The sequence below is a fragment of the Antechinus flavipes genome, chromosome 3 (genome assembly GCF_016432865.1).
Source record: "Antechinus flavipes isolate AdamAnt ecotype Samford, QLD, Australia chromosome 3, AdamAnt_v2, whole genome shotgun sequence".
NCBI classification, from domain to species: Eukaryota; Metazoa; Chordata; class Mammalia; order Dasyuromorphia; family Dasyuridae; genus Antechinus; species Antechinus flavipes.
The window spans coordinates 175,706,664-175,722,206 of record NC_067400.1 but is presented as its reverse complement, the minus strand read 5'-3'; the positions used below and the strand labels follow the sequence as shown (position 1 = coordinate 175,722,206).

General features: G+C 36.4%; 2 protein-coding genes across 4 annotated transcripts in view; one reads left to right on the top strand and one right to left on the bottom strand.

Moving 5' to 3' along the window:
* Positions 1 to 14,760, top strand: part of LOC127553520 (sulfotransferase 1C2-like) — a 31,526-nt gene extending 16,766 nt beyond the window's left edge. For all 3 annotated transcript variants that reach the window (XM_051984291.1, XM_051984292.1, XM_051984293.1), the window contains exons 5-8: positions 3,889 to 4,015; positions 13,081 to 13,175; positions 13,527 to 13,707; positions 13,971 to 14,760. In XM_051984291.1, coding sequence (XP_051840251.1) covers positions 3,889 to 4,015; positions 13,081 to 13,175; positions 13,527 to 13,707; positions 13,971 to 14,083 — 516 coding nt within the window. In that variant the 3' untranslated portion in view covers positions 14,084 to 14,760. The remainder of the gene's footprint in view (positions 1 to 3,888; positions 4,016 to 13,080; positions 13,176 to 13,526; positions 13,708 to 13,970) is intronic.
* On the bottom strand, positions 197 to 443 carry LOC127553521 (DNA-directed RNA polymerases I, II, and III subunit RPABC4). Its single transcript, XM_051984294.1, has one exon. It carries the CDS (start codon positions 395 to 397, stop codon positions 221 to 223), a length of 177 nt encoding a protein of 58 aa, XP_051840254.1. The 5' UTR covers positions 398 to 443; the 3' UTR covers positions 197 to 220.
* Positions 14,761 to 15,543: the final 783 nt, after the last annotated feature.

Sequence of the window (15,543 nt, the reverse complement as noted above, 5' to 3'; positions counted from 1 at the left end):
CATATTCCCCTTGGCGTATTCTGTTGGAATCCTTACTAACTGCTAACTAATTAGAGTTGATCTAATCTTATAAGAAGATGTTTTGGCCAGAACCTGAAACAAGGTACTAAGTAGAACTAATTAAGGTGTGTTCACACCTTTACTCATTGGAGTCCACAAGTATGCTAGCTTCACAAAGTACACTTTCTAACTTCAAGGGAGTCCACACCTCCATTAAAGCTCATCGGGCATCAAAGACCACCAATCTTTTTGTTCTTTTCTTGTACATGATTCTATATCCGCATTCTCTACATCTGATTGGATCCCTGGATTTTATTTCATTTTCTGTGTGACATTCTCCACAGATATATATCATTGGCTGCTGTTTTGGCGGCTGCACATCCTTCTGGGTATCCATCGTCAATCCCTCACGTGCCGCAGCAAACTTTATCGCAGCCTCTAGGAAAACTTGTCAAATGTATGTTGCTGCTGCTCTTGCTCCAATAAGAAAAGCATTTCCAAAAGTTATGCTATTACATTATATGGATGATATATTGGGATGTGCACCTGAGGGATGAGCATTCAACAAATGCTAGAAGCATGTCTACAAAAAACCATAGAAACACTAAGATACTACAAACTTCATATCGCTACAGAAAAAATTCAAAGGCATGCTCCTTTTCAATATTTAGGACATGAAATATATCCTAAGGCACTTACACTACAAAAACTGTCTTTAAGAACAGAGAGGTTGAACACCTTAAATGATTTCCAAAAATTAATAGGAAATATCCAATGGATGCGTCCAGTATTAAGTTTAACTACCAATCAATTGCAACCCCTATATGATATTTTAAGGGGAGACACTGCTTTAAATTCACCACGCCGGCTTACAAAAGAAGCTCAAGAGACCTTGAGAGAAGTTGAACTGGCTTTATCCAATGTTGTTGAGAGAGTAACTCAAAAACCCTTGGAAATATCAGTTTTTGCTACGAAAGAAGCACCCACAGCAGTCCTTCATCAAGGAGACAGTGTGATAGAGTGGGTGAACCTCCCAGCACAACCAGAACAAAGCCTTACGCCTTACCCAGTGCTTGTGGCTAGAATTCTATTAAAGGCCATTAAGCGAGCAGTACAATTATCTGGGACAAGACCTGACAAGATATACACCTTCTATACAAATGCACAAATTAATGTATGCTGTGAAACCATCCCAGAATGGCAAATTTTATTGGCCATGGCTCCAAATTTTGCACATGGATCTCCATTAAAGATAACCAGACTACTGCATAATTGGCAATGGATTTTTGAGGAGAAGGTTTCTAAGGTTCCTCTTGAAGGACCAACTATTTTTACAGACGCAGCCAAACAAAATATTTGTGCTGTATACTCTCATGATTTAACCGTAAAAAGAGTAGTCAGAACTCCTTTTCAGTCCACTCAGCAGAACGAATTATATGCGATCATGCTAGCTCTCACTTATTACCCAGGCAATATAAATATAATATCTGATTCAGCCTATTCAGTAGGTGTGGTACAAAGAATTGCCACAGCCCAAATAAAATTTGCAGCTTCTAATATATATCAGCTCTTTAAGGAACTTCAAGAGCAAGTGAGAAAGCATCCAGGAAAGATTTATATCCTGCATGTCCACTCACATAGTGGACTTCCAGGTCCTATTTTTGATGGAAATTCAAAAGCAGATAGCCTTTTAACTATGTTGGCCAGTACGCCTTTATTTCAGGAGGCCCAGGAATCCCATTCTAAATACCATCAGGCTGCTCGAGCTTTGCACTTACAGTTTGGGATCACAAAAGAAGAAGCTAGGAGCATAGTGAAAAGCTGTACAGCTTGCCTTCCCTTCCACGCTCCTACACTGCCTCCAGGAAAGAACCCTCGTGGTTTGAGACCCAATGAAATCTGGCAAATGGATGTGACCCATTATAAATCTTTTGGTCGTCTGTCTTTTATCCACGTTGTGGTAGACACCTTTTCAGGATTCACTTTTGCCATACCAGCAGCAAAAGAGACAGCCCGAGTGGTCACTGAATTCCTCATTCAAGCATTCGCAATTATGGGTGTGCCACAAGAAATAAAAACAGATAATGGACCGGCATATACCTCCAAACATTTTGAACACTTTTGTGCACAGTATAAGATTTTACACACTACTGGCATACCCTTTAATCCTTAAGGTCAAGCAATAGTAGAAAGAAGAAACAGGGACATTAAGACACTCCTCCAAAAACAAAAGAAAGGGGGAGCCACGGGTAATCCTAGAGAACTTCTAAATTTAGTTCTCTATACCATTAATTTTTTAATCTTTGATAAAGATGCACTGGCTCCAGCAGACAGGTTTTATAACCCACCAGAAGAGCAGTGTCCAGTGCGAGCAGCTCCACTATCTTTAGATAATCGCCAGGTGATGTGGAGAGATCCAGAAAGTGGTGAATGGAAGGGACCAGATAGGCTAACTGCTTGGGGGAGAGGATTTGCTTGCATCTCTACATGTAGAGAAGGAATCAGATGGGTGCCGATGAGCTGCATTCGCCTTGTCCATCGCAGAAAGATGGAGCAGACCCTTGAAACAAAGGAGAAGACCCAAGAAATATCGGGTGGCTCTGTTGCTGACTGTGCTCACCATTGAAAGAGCATAGCTGATAAGGAGACTGTTAAAAAAACTTTTAAAATCTTCAGGAATCATTGGATTTCCTAACACAAGATGAAACTGTTTTAGTTCTTGAAAAACCAGCGAGAATCATTGGATTCCTTAAGATGAAAAATTGTTGATGAGACCTTTTGCAGTACTTCAGAGCTTACAAGAATTATTAGATTCCTGACACATGAACTAATGGACAATGGAATCCTATTGGACTGTTTCTAGGACTTATGGACATGTGTAAATTTTCAGGATGATTCATGTTATTTGTTACATTACTACTAGCCTGTGTTATATTGCTATGTGCTCATGTAAATTATGTATAATGCCTCCCATATTGATGGATTTATGTATACCATGTATATCTGTTACAAAGTTCTGGCCCATATTGATGGATTTATGTGTACCCCCTCAGAAACCCCCTATGTTTTAAAACAAAAGAAAGGGGGAGATGTTGGAATCCTTACTAACTGCTAACTAATTAGAGTTGATCTAATCTTACAAGAAGATGTTTTGGCCAGAACCTGAAACAAGGTACTAAGTAGAACTAATTAAGACAAGGCTTGTGTTCACACCTTTACTCATTGGAGTCCACAAGTATGCTAGCTTCACAAAATACACTTTCTAACTTCAAAGGAGTCCACACCTCCCTTAAAGGTATTCTATGTCCACAGTACCTTAGAAAATATTGAAATTGGGATCAGAAGGCGTAAGTTCAACTCCTGACTCTGACATTTAACTCCATGTATGACTTTGTTCTTCTTCTTCTTCTTTTTTTTTTTATTCTTTAAATAACTTTTTATTGACAGAACCCATGCCAGGGTAATTTTTTACAACATTATCCCTTGCACTCACTTCTGTTCTGATTTTTCCCCTCCCTCCCTTCACCCCCTCCCTCAGATGGCAAGCAGTCCTTTCATGTATGACTTTGGACAAGTCACTTGGATACCTCACTTAGCTTCAATTTCCTCATTTCTAAAATTAGAGAGTTGCATTATATAATGTCTGTGGTCCCTTCCAGTTCTTAATCTGTGGTCATATTACCCAAGCTATAATTGGTTATATTTATATGTCTGTCATTTGTATTTAAAAACAATGTCCTGTCTTATATTCTCCCACTAGGAACTGTGACTGTTATTTCCCTTATGACTATCATGGTGTCTACAACAATGGCACATAATTGTTGCTGATGAATATCACAACCTGTATAAAATTAACTCTTTTCTATGTATTGTACTTATTTTCCCAAGATCATTTATGTAGCTCGGAATCCCAAAGACTGCATGGTATCCTATTACCATTTCCAAAGGATGAGCCAAACACTCCCAGAACCAGGAACTTGGGAAGACTATTTTGAAAATTTCATGAATGGGAAAGGTAAGCAAATGCTTTAACGTCTATTTTTATTCCTAAACTGACTTGGGATTCATTTATATGATCACAATATTTTCAATCATTCTATGCTACTGTTAATCACCTTTTATCTCTGAGACAGAATCACACAGCTGGAAGACGCTGTCTCACCACTCTAGCTGCTGGCAGAATGAAAAAACATGCCATAACTAGCAGTGTCAGCCCATTTTTCTGGGTCTGAAGAACAGTTTACCCTTAGTCTTTCAAGTCCCCTTTCCAACTCTGTGCAAGGCATAGAATGTGGAGTCCTAAAGTTGGAAAGGACTTCATGAGCCTTTGTCCAACCTCTACCTAAAGATGAAAATCCTGGATTTGTGATATTTATACTACAGACAACATCAACGAACATTTATTAAACACATTTAATATGCTAAGTGCTAGGCATATGGAAAGAGACAATTGCTGCACTCAAAGAACTCGCAATCTGAAAGGGGAGACAATTGCTTTTAAACAAGCAAATATATACAAATAAGCCATATGCAGTATAAAACATACAATTAACAGAGGGGAGGCACTAGGATTAAGAGGGGTTGGAAATGATTTCCTATAGAATATGGGGATTTAGTTGGGATTTAAAGGATGCAAGATAAGCCAGGAAGTAGAAATGAAGAGGGAGAGCATTCTAGGCAAGGGTGACAACCAGAGTAAATCCCCAGAGGTAAGAAAATGGAGCATCTTGTTCATGGGACAGCAAAGAGAACAGTATAATTAGACTGAAGAATACATGATGGGAAGTAAGTTGTAAGAAAACTAGAAAGGTAAAAGGGGATTAAATTATAAAAAACTTTGAACATCAAACAGAGGATTTTGTATTTCATTTTTTTGGAGCTATTGAGGCGATTGGGGTGAAATGACTTGCTCAGGGCCACATAGATGGTAAGTGTTAAGTATCTGAGATCAGATTCAAACTCAGGTCCTCTTGACTCTAAACCAGTGCTCTAGCCACTGTATCATCTACCTGCCCCTTATATTTGATTCTTGAAGTAACAGAGAGTTATTGGAGTTTATTGACTAAAGGGGCAACTTTTATACAATCAGGAAGCTAGTCAGTCAACAAGCATCTAACTAACATGGTGCTAAGTGCTGAGAATACAAAGAAAGACAAAAAAAGGCTCAGCTTTTAAGTAGCTCACAGAACATCAAAAGCCAAAAAAAAAAAAAAAATGCACAAACAAGATACATACAGGATAAATTTTGAGTAGTCTCAGAGGGAGGGCACTAAGATTAAGGAGACTAGGAAAGATTTCTTGTAGATGAGACTTTGCTGAAATTTGCAGGAAGCTAGAGAAGCCAGGAGGTGCAGATAATGAGGAAGGAAATTTCAGACAGGATAGTGAGTAAAAATTTTCAACCTATAACACAAAGCAATAAATAAAAAAATAATAATAAATAAACATATATATCAAATATAAAACTGACTCTATAACTTTCACTCATTCCTCCTAATTCTCCCCACAGGGATAAGAATTCTATTCCTCTTCATGTGATAACCCTTCAAATATTCATCTCCTCCTCCCCTGAGACTACTCTTCTAACAAAATATTCCTAGTTCCTTCAATCAATATTTAAATAACATAATTTTGAAGCCCTTTGCTATCCTGGTTGACGTCTTCTGTACGTGATCTTTTACCCAAAATCTTTCTTCTTTCCTTGATCTTGCTCCTAAGCATTTCTTCCCAGCCTTAACTACACCCATAAATAAATAAATCCTGCTGAAATTAATCTCTGAAAGCAATAGAACAAAAATGTTGAAGGGTTTTTACAGGAACCAAAAGACAAGCTTATCAGCTCATCATTCTCTTATTTTAAAAAAATCAGTAAAATGTTTGCTTTTTGGAAATTCTTAACTCTCACATTCTCCACAGTCTTTCAAAGGTCATGGTTGCAGTTAAGTAACTGCAGGGAATGGTTCATTCAGTACTCAAGGATGATGTTCATTTTGTCCCTGTGACTATAATTCATCCACAGCAGTTATTCTTCCCTTTACAGTTATCGATGGTATCAACAACTCTTGAACCGTTCCTTTTAATTCATTTTCCTTGACAAAGAAAGGGCAAAATGATGCTATAAATCATTCTGCTATATTTGTCTTGCATCATCATCACCATCATCCATACACAAGCAGTGGTCTTATTCCTTCTTTAACCATCCTTTTTTGCCCAATAGAGCTTTAAAAACTATTCTTTGTGTTGTAGCACTACTGACACTGCTCTTTCAATACTTGTCTTTGCACCTATTTCTATACATGCCTTTTTAAAAATTTAAGTGGTTAGTGAGTCCCCTTTGCATCCACATTGTGTTCTCTCTCTGTGTGTCTCTCTGTCTCTATCTCTCTGTGTGTCTCTGTCTCTCTATCTGTGTATGTGTTTCTCTGATTCTCTGTTTTTCTCTCGGTCTCTCTGGGTTCCTCCCTCCCTCTCCTTCTCTCTTTCCCTCTCTCTTTCTTTCCCCCTTTTCTCTCCTTCCTTTCCCTATCCCTCTTTCTCCCTCTTACTCTCCCTCTCCTTTCTTCCCTCTCTCCTCCTCCTCCTCCTTTTCCTCCTCTTTTTTCTTCTTCTTCTTCTTCTTCTTCTTCTTCTTCTTCTTCTTCTTCTTCTTCTTCTTCTCTCATACACACCTTAGTCTTAAACACTTAGTCCAATATTTTATCTCCTATCCTATACTACTACTCTACCTCTCTAGTGAGTCACAATGGTCAGCTACAAGCTTCAAAAATATTTAGTCAACGTATGTATGTATATATCAATATCTCTTCAGCAGCGTAACACCATGGACTTAGGTGAAAACACTGTATAAATGTGTTTATTTCTCTAAAAAACATTTTGATCTAATTGAGCAGCCAAACAACAAAAACAAACCCATGTTTAAAGGAATTGTGTGTGTGTGGTGTGTGTGTGTGTGTGTGTGTGTGTGTGTGTGTGTGTGTGAAAATTACTTTTCCCAAACCAAAAAGCAGATTCTGAGTTATCAGTCCTCAATCATACCTTTGACAATAAGCAGACAGGAAACTAGGAAGTTGAAAAGTTATTCAATGTGCCATCTTTTATACACATAGATGCTTTTACTAGATAGCACAGTGAATAGAGTGCTGGAAATGGAGTCAGGAAGTCCTGAATTCCCAGACCTATCTCACATATTTGCTAGTTTTATGATCCCAGGCAGGTCACTTAACTTCTCCTAGTCTCAATATCCAAATCTGCAAAATGAAGATTATAATGCTGCTTACCTCACAGGATTGTTATGAAGATCAATTGAGGTAATATATATAAATTGCTAGCAATTTTTATTATCATTATCAATAGGGCATGTGCTTTGGGGTTTCATTCTTTTATTTCTACAATGGTGATGAATTGAACCAAATTATTATAGCAGATCACCCTTTCACCGCACATTGTTCTCTTCAGACAACTCTTTTTTCTCCATATCAGAAGTGTTCCTCGTTGTATCTTCAATTTAATTCTTAATTCAATTCAAATTAATTCTTAAGAGTTTTTGCTTATTCCTCAGTAGATTGTCCATCAGAACCTTAGCTATCCTTTCTCTGAACACTTTGAAATCTTCTCACTCAAAAATCAAATTTTTGTGTCAGGTTGTACCTTTTTTCTCTTATACAGATTATAAGCCAGGTCACTGTCCCATAATGCTTTCATAAATTTCATCTAAATATTATCCTCCTCCTTTTTGGTAGGAATCAAATTCAGAAGAAGATTTCTCTTTGTTGATTCCTACACCTTTTTAAAGATAAATTTATGATTAAGATAATAAATCATTAGCTAATCTGCTTTCAAATTCAACAGATCAAAGTCTTCCATTTTCACAGTGTCATACTTCTGAACCTGGCAAATGATCAGGTTGAATTCTTTATATATCAACTCTTTTTCTCCAGATACTCTATAGTATCTCCTGATCCACTTCTAATTCTGCTTCCACTGATCTTCACCAAAATGCTTTCCACTCCCCTTCTCCACTTTTGTTCCTGACTTATTTACATAATTATATTTTCTTACAATGTAATTCTACTGTCTTCCCCTCTTCATACCAATTCTTGTTAATAATGTGTGCCATTGCATAACTATCTATTCTAGTCAACTCTTAGTGATTTTTGTGTTCCAAGTCTGTCTGCATGCTGTAAACCGAGCATACTGCTTCACAATCAGTCCATTCACTATAGCTATGTTGACAACTATTCATCTATGTGTATGTCTACAATATTTGGCCTAAAACTAAAAGCAATGTGAAGCATTTTATAGAGCACTGTGCTTTAAGCCAGGAAGATCTAAGCTAAAATACTGCCTGCTCAAGCCCCTCCTCAGATTGGAGAGAAATAGACAGACAGAGACAGAGAAATAATAGGGTTGAAGTAGCATAGAAATAGTAATACTTCATATCCACTTGGTCCTTTTTAGTCCTTTACTATCTTTAAAACAATGTTGTCAGCCAGTCAATAAGCCTTTCTTAAGCACCTGCTATGTTCCAGGGACCACATCAAGCACTGGGGATAGTAAGAAAGGCAAAAGATAGTCCCTGCTCTGAAAAAGCTCCCAGACAACATGCAAGCAACTAGAATGCAAGTGTCGATTCTCCATTTATAGAAAAGGCAATAAACTGAGCACTAGAGAAACTGGATGACTTGCTCAAGGTTGCAAATCAGCCCATTCAGGCTCTTCAGACTCCAAGTTCTCCCTATTATAACACAGCTGCTTCTTAATAGTAAACTAAAACATGAAAACTTGGAAAATGGAGTAAGAATTGAGCAAAGCCTTGGAAATAATTCATGAAATAAACTTAGAGTGTTCAAGTAGTCACATTTAGCATAAAATTATTGATTCAATGCAGCACTGGGATATAACAAGACCTTGTAAAATGAAATTTCCAAATGAAAATTTAAGATGACATTAGGTTAAATTTTTTTCCAGATAGTATGAGCCTTCATAATGGTAAAGAATCTAGTTTGAGGTTGAAATTGTAGACCTTTGGGAAATTTAGAACTATATTAGAAAATGCCATAGAGGAAAAAAATCTTATTATAATACTATGATTTACCAAAGGCCTGACTTTCCAAAGTTTATAATTCACATTCTGGGTCATGTAAAGTACAAGATTGAGAAGAAATGTGTTATTGAATTTAAAGCACTTGGTTTCTCACATTCAAATTAAACAAATCTATCAAATATAAGTTTTTACATTTCAGTAATTGCTGTGTTATCTAAAATGACTTAGCTTTTAAATTAAATTTAGGAAAGAGTAACTATCTTAGATAATCCAATAACTTCCATTATTTCATGACTGCTTTGAAAAGTACTTTCTCTATATACAATATTTACTCTTCTGAAACAGAAGTAATTTCTTATGTTTTAATTTCTGTATTTTTTGCCATTGATCATAGTTGTTCTGGAAAAAGAACTCTATTCTTGTCAAAAAAGATTAAACAGAACCCAATTGCAGTTAGAAATAGTATCTGTAACAAGTCCATCTTTTATCTAAGGATCTTACTAAATAGAGCAATAGTTAATTGGATGGCTAGATAGATGGACGGATGGATGGATTTTTATTTTATTTGTAAAAGGTATGTTTGCTTATTTGCATGTACATTGAGATATGGCAAGACCATTTGTTTCACTTCCCAAAGTCTGTTGCCAAAGCTTGACAATCATTGGGCTAGATAAAAGTGAAAAGAGCCCAGGACATGGAGTCAGAATTCTAGGTTTAAATACTGACTCAGGCATTAATTCTCTGACCCTGAGCAAGTCACTTAGATTCTGTGTGTATCAATTATTTCATTTGTAAAAAGTGGGGATTCAATTGTTATCTCTATGATGATAATTTTCAAATCTACATAACCCTCATCTCTCTTCTGGTTTCTAGTCTCACATCTCTGTGATGTGACATACATATGGATTGATCCTTTGAGGAAAACAGCATGTACACATCTAAATAAATACAAAATATAGAGAATAAACCCAAAATAATGGGGAGAGGGGGTATCAGGAATATAGGAGTTGACATTTAAATGGAGTTTTAAAGGAAATGGGGGGATTCTTGTTCTCTTCTTGTGGAAGGTAAGAAGGGAGTATATTCTAGCTTTGGAGTACAAAGTCATACTAATAAAAGATGGTATGCTGTATATGAAGAACAGCAAATAGGTCACTTTGATGGGAAGGTATAGTATGTGAAGAGATGTAAGAAGCCTGGAGAGACAGACCAAAGCCAGATCATGAAGAGATTAAAAAGCTTAACAGCAGATTTTATATTTGAGCCAAAGAATGTTTAGAAGCAGATTTTATATTTGAGCCAAAGAATGCATAATCAGAAAAATGTCTTAAGAAGGTCACATCCTATGCAGAGAATAAAAAACTCCAGTGGCTCTGTAATCACCTCTTGGGCCAAATGCAAATTCTGTTTAGCATTAAAAATCTTTCATAACCTACTCACACATACACACACCTTCCCTGTGTTATATATCATACTCCACTACATAATCTTCGATCTGGTTATACTTGACTTCATTACTGTTCTACAAACAAGACACTCCATCTCTTGAGTCTAGACATTTTTGATGATTATCCCCCATGCTGAGAAGGCCCAACATCCTTATCTTTACTGCTGACATTCTTGGCTTCCTTCAAGTCTCATTTAAAATCTTACTTTCTACAGGAAGCCTTTCCCAATCCCTCATTTTAAATATACACACACACATATGTATGTATGTATGTATGTATGTATGTATATATATATATGTACATATATATATTAATTCTAATTATATATATATAATTCCACTACCCTTCCCTCTGTTCATTGTTTCCTATTTATCCCTCATTTAGTTCAGTTGTGCATATTATTGGCTTGCTGCCTCCCTTGTTAGATGAGGAACTCCTCAAGAACACAAAGTGCTTTTTGCCTTTTTTCATATTAAGCTCAGCCCAATATCTGGAACATAATGATGATTATTATCTTCATTCTTGAAGAGGGCCAAAATTACATCATTATGTTAGAGTCATTGTATGTGTCCAACTTTATCTAATCAGACCAATGTGAGTTCAGAATGTTCTACCACAAGTCAAGCATAAATAGTCCAAGTGAACATTTGGTTTTTTTTATTTGTTTGTTTTTTGTTTTTTTAATAACTTTTTATTGATAGAATGCATGCCAGGGTAATTTTTTACAGCATTATCCCTTGCACTCACTTCTGTTCCGATTTTTCCCCTCCCTCCCTCCACCCTCTCCCCCAGATGGCAAGCAGTCCTTTACATATTGAATAGGTTACAGTATATCCTGGATATAATATATGTGTGCAGAACCAAACAGTTTTCTTGTTTCAGAGGGAGAATTGAATTCAGAAGGTATAAATAACCCGGGAAGAAAAACAAAAATGCAAGCAGTTTATATTCATTTCCAGTGTTCTTTCTCTGGGTGTAGCTGCTTCTGTCCATCTTTGATCAATTGAAACTGAATTAGCTCTCTTTATCGAAGAGATCCCCTTCCATCAGAATACATCCTCAAACAGTATCATTGTTGAGGTATATAATGATCTCCTGGTTCTGCTCATTTCACTCAGCATCAGTTCATGTAAGTCTCACCAGTCCTCTCTGTATTCATCCCGCTGGTCATTCCTTACAGAACAATAATATTCCATAACATTCATATACCACAGTTTACCCAGCCATTCTCCAATTGATGGGCATCCATTCATTTTCCAGCTTCTAGCCACTACAAACAGGGCTGCCACAAACATTTTGGCACCATGTGAACATTTGAAGTGGATTCTCTAACTGCAGATATCTCACATTTCTTTTGAGCCACTTGATTTTTGCTTTGCTCATAAAACACAGCTCTCCAATGAGGCCATACCATGCTGGGCAGTCCTGAGCCAGGGCCTCCAATATCACAGAATTAACCAACTCAAGAGAAATTTTTTCTGACCACCACATGAGCCCGAGTTCTCCATTAAAACAGTCTTGTTGGCAAGTGTACATTTCATATTCCTCCAAGATAGCAAAAAAGGTCTCTAATCTGTTTACAATAAGTCTTTTGATAGTCATTTTGCCTTGGAGCCACAGCTTTTGGTGAATATGAATATTTAGTTTGTAGAGGACAAGTCTATAATTGGTCCAGCATTCTGAGCCATACTTTGCCTTCTTCATTCTACATTCTGTCAGTGATGTATGAAGTCTCTTCTTATAATTACATAGTCTTAGATCTTGGTTAGATATCAAAGATGTCAAGATCATCCACTGTATCAGTCATCTGGACTCTGTTCTACCATTGGACAGTGATGACTCTGGAAGAGAGATCGAGGCTAATGCGTTCATGAAACTCTGCCTAACAAATCCAAATTACATATAAATCAAAAGATATCACCATATCATTTTACCATTTCTACCTATATCAAAAGCACTATGTAAATACTAGCCATTATTAGAAAGTCTCCAGTGAAGAATACTAAGAACTAATACTTTGGGAATATCTCAAAAGATTAAAAGACTGGTCACCTTTATTAAGACAAATATATTAAAGGATAAATCTTACATTTAACTTCAAAAAAATTTACTATGTAATTGCAAGATCAATTAATCAGTATAGTACCCATTAGTGTTAGGCAAGTGATAAAACAGTAGATGTAGACACTGGGAGCTATCATCATGACCCCACACATAGGGGGCCCAAGCCATAGGGTCATTTTCTCATTGGAAATAGCTCATCCATGAAGTTTTATTGCATTTAGATAAGTGGAAGACAAATGGTCATGAGATGCACAAGTCTTCAATAATAAGTCACCATGGCTGTTGCGGTTTCCAGCTCCATTCCTTCCAAGGACTCTCTGCCATCTCTAGTAGTCTCAGCTTACTCTAGCATTAAAGTCACCCAAAATTATTATAAGCTTGTTCTCTTTTGACTTATAGATGATAAAGATCTACAGATTCCCCCAATGACATCATATCAGAGCACAAAATAAGTAAATATTGCTCATTTATAGGTTCATGTACATCCTGACTTAGGTTGTTGTGTTTCCTTTCTGCCTATTTCAGTGAGCTGTGGTTCCTGGTATGACCATGTTAAAGGATGGTGGAAGGCAAAAGACAAACGCCAAATTCTCTTCCTTTTTTATGAGGACATAAAAGAGGTGAGTGAGGAACTGAAAGGTATAGTTTCTTATTGAGAATTCTTATCTACAGGTTTTGAGAAGAAGAGCCTAATAATGTCTATACCCCTAACTAAGGAATCATAAAGGAATGAGTAAGTGTATTTATCAGAAATACATCAAGGTCACTCCTCAGGTCTAATCCTTTTGATCTAGTCTTCTCTTCTTCAGCTAATATTTATTAAGCACCTATTATGTGCATTGCAGTGTGCTATGATATGAAAGATAAATCAATAAATAAAAGCAAAACATACTCCCTTTACTCATAAACATTTTCAAATTATGGTTTTATTTTCCTCTTAGTCTCTCTAACCTTGTGTTGTCCCACAACAGAATCCAAGGCGTGAAATTCAGAAGGTGATGAAGTTCATGGGAAAGAACCTGGATGAAACAATACTGGATAAAATTGTGCAGGAAACATCATTTGAAAAAATGAAAGAAAATCCGATGACAAACCGTTCTACAGTGCCTAAAACTATTATGGACCAGTCCATTTCCCCCTTCATGAGAAAGGGTAAATATTTGACTTAATTTATCCCCTCTTAGCTCATCTCTTTAATTTACACTTTTTTTTCCTACAAAAGAATTTAGAGTTTTAGTGGTGATGAAGTCATATATTCCATCTACCTAGTATTTGTTTGTGATGACTTGGGATTGGTTCTAAAGAAAAAGTTATTCCTCCAAGGCATCCTACTAGTTTATATAGTAACTACTAAGTAGTTACTGTTATAGAGTTATGTAGTAACAACTAAGACTTTGGCTTTTCCTTTTTTATAGGAATTGTTGGAGATTGGAAAAACCACTTCACTGTGGCTCAGAATGAGAAATTTAACAATGACTACAAGAAGAAAATGGAAGAAACCTCTCTAACTTTCCGCATGGAAATATGACAACAGTGTGGATAATGATGATAATGACAATGATGATGTTGATAATAATGAAGATAGTGATGATGATAATAATAGTAACATTTATATAGCACTTTCAGGTTTGCAAAGTGCTTTGCAAATTTTTTCTCATCTTATCCTCACAAATACATTCTTAACAGCTACCAAACAATAGAACTTAAGATGCTCTACCCTATTGTCTCTGCTCTTGTGAATGAACTTTACTCTGCAATTATTATAATGATCATATAACACTTATTAAAAAGAACAATAATTAATAGTACCTCTTGTCTCTGCCCTTGTGAATGAACTTATTAGAATATGCAAAATCCTGAGACCTGGAAATCAGAAATTTTCTTCTCATTGTTGACTTAATATATTTTGTCAAGTAAACTAGCTTTTTAACCTACAAAATAATAATAGCATGAATATAATTAGATATATATTAGTACAGCTACTAAATAAGATTATATATGAAATGAAAAAAATTCCCATGTGCTATACTGGTCCAATTTTAATCACATCTGAAAACTCCAGAGACTAAAATGTTCCTGAACAATTTATTAATGTAACAGAGAGAATATTAGATTTTTACTCAAGATCAAAATTTTAATCCTAGCTCTAGTATCATTCAGCTACTTCTTTAGTTTCCTCATTTGTAAAATAAAGGGATAAGATTAGATGGTTTCTGTAGTCTCTTTTATTTTTTTTAAATAATTTTTTATTGATAGAACGCATGCCAGGGTAATTTTTTACAGCATTATCCCTTGCATTCATTTCTGTTCCGATTTTTCCCCTCCCTCCCTCCACCCCTTCCCCCAGATGGCAAGAGTCCTTTACATGTTGAATGGGTTGCAGTATATCCTAGATACAATATATGTGTGCAGAACCAAACAGTTTTCTTGTTGCACAGGGAGAATTGAATTCAGAAGGTATAAATAACCCGGGAGGAAAAACATAAATGCAAGCAGTTTATATTCATTTCCAGTGTTCTTTCTCTGGGTGTAGCTGCTTCTGTCCACCTTTGATCAATTAAGGCTCTCTTTATCAAAGAGGTCCACTTCCATCAGAATACATCCTCAAACAGTATCATTGTTGAGGTATATAATGATCTCCTGGTTCTGCTCATTTCACTCAGCATCAGTTCATGTAAGTCTCGCCAGTCCTCTCTGTATTCATCTTGCTGGTCGTTCCTTACAGAACAATAATATTCCATAACGTTCATATACCACAATTTACTCAACCATTCTCCAATTGATGGATATCCTTTCATTTTCCAGCTTCTAGCCACTACAAACAGGGCTGCCACAAACATTTTGGCACATACAGGTCCCTTTCCTTTCTTTAGTATCTCTTTGGGGTATAAGCCCAGTAGAAACACTGCTGGATCAAAGCTTGATAACTTTTTGAGCATAGTTCCAAATTGCTCTCCAGAATGGCTGGATATGTTCACAATTCCACCA

Excerpts from the sequence above, each read along its gene's own strand:
- LOC127553521 (XM_051984294.1), bottom strand. The coding sequence starts at position 397 with ATGGATACCCAGAAGGATGTGCAGCCGCCAAAACAGCAGCCAATGATA.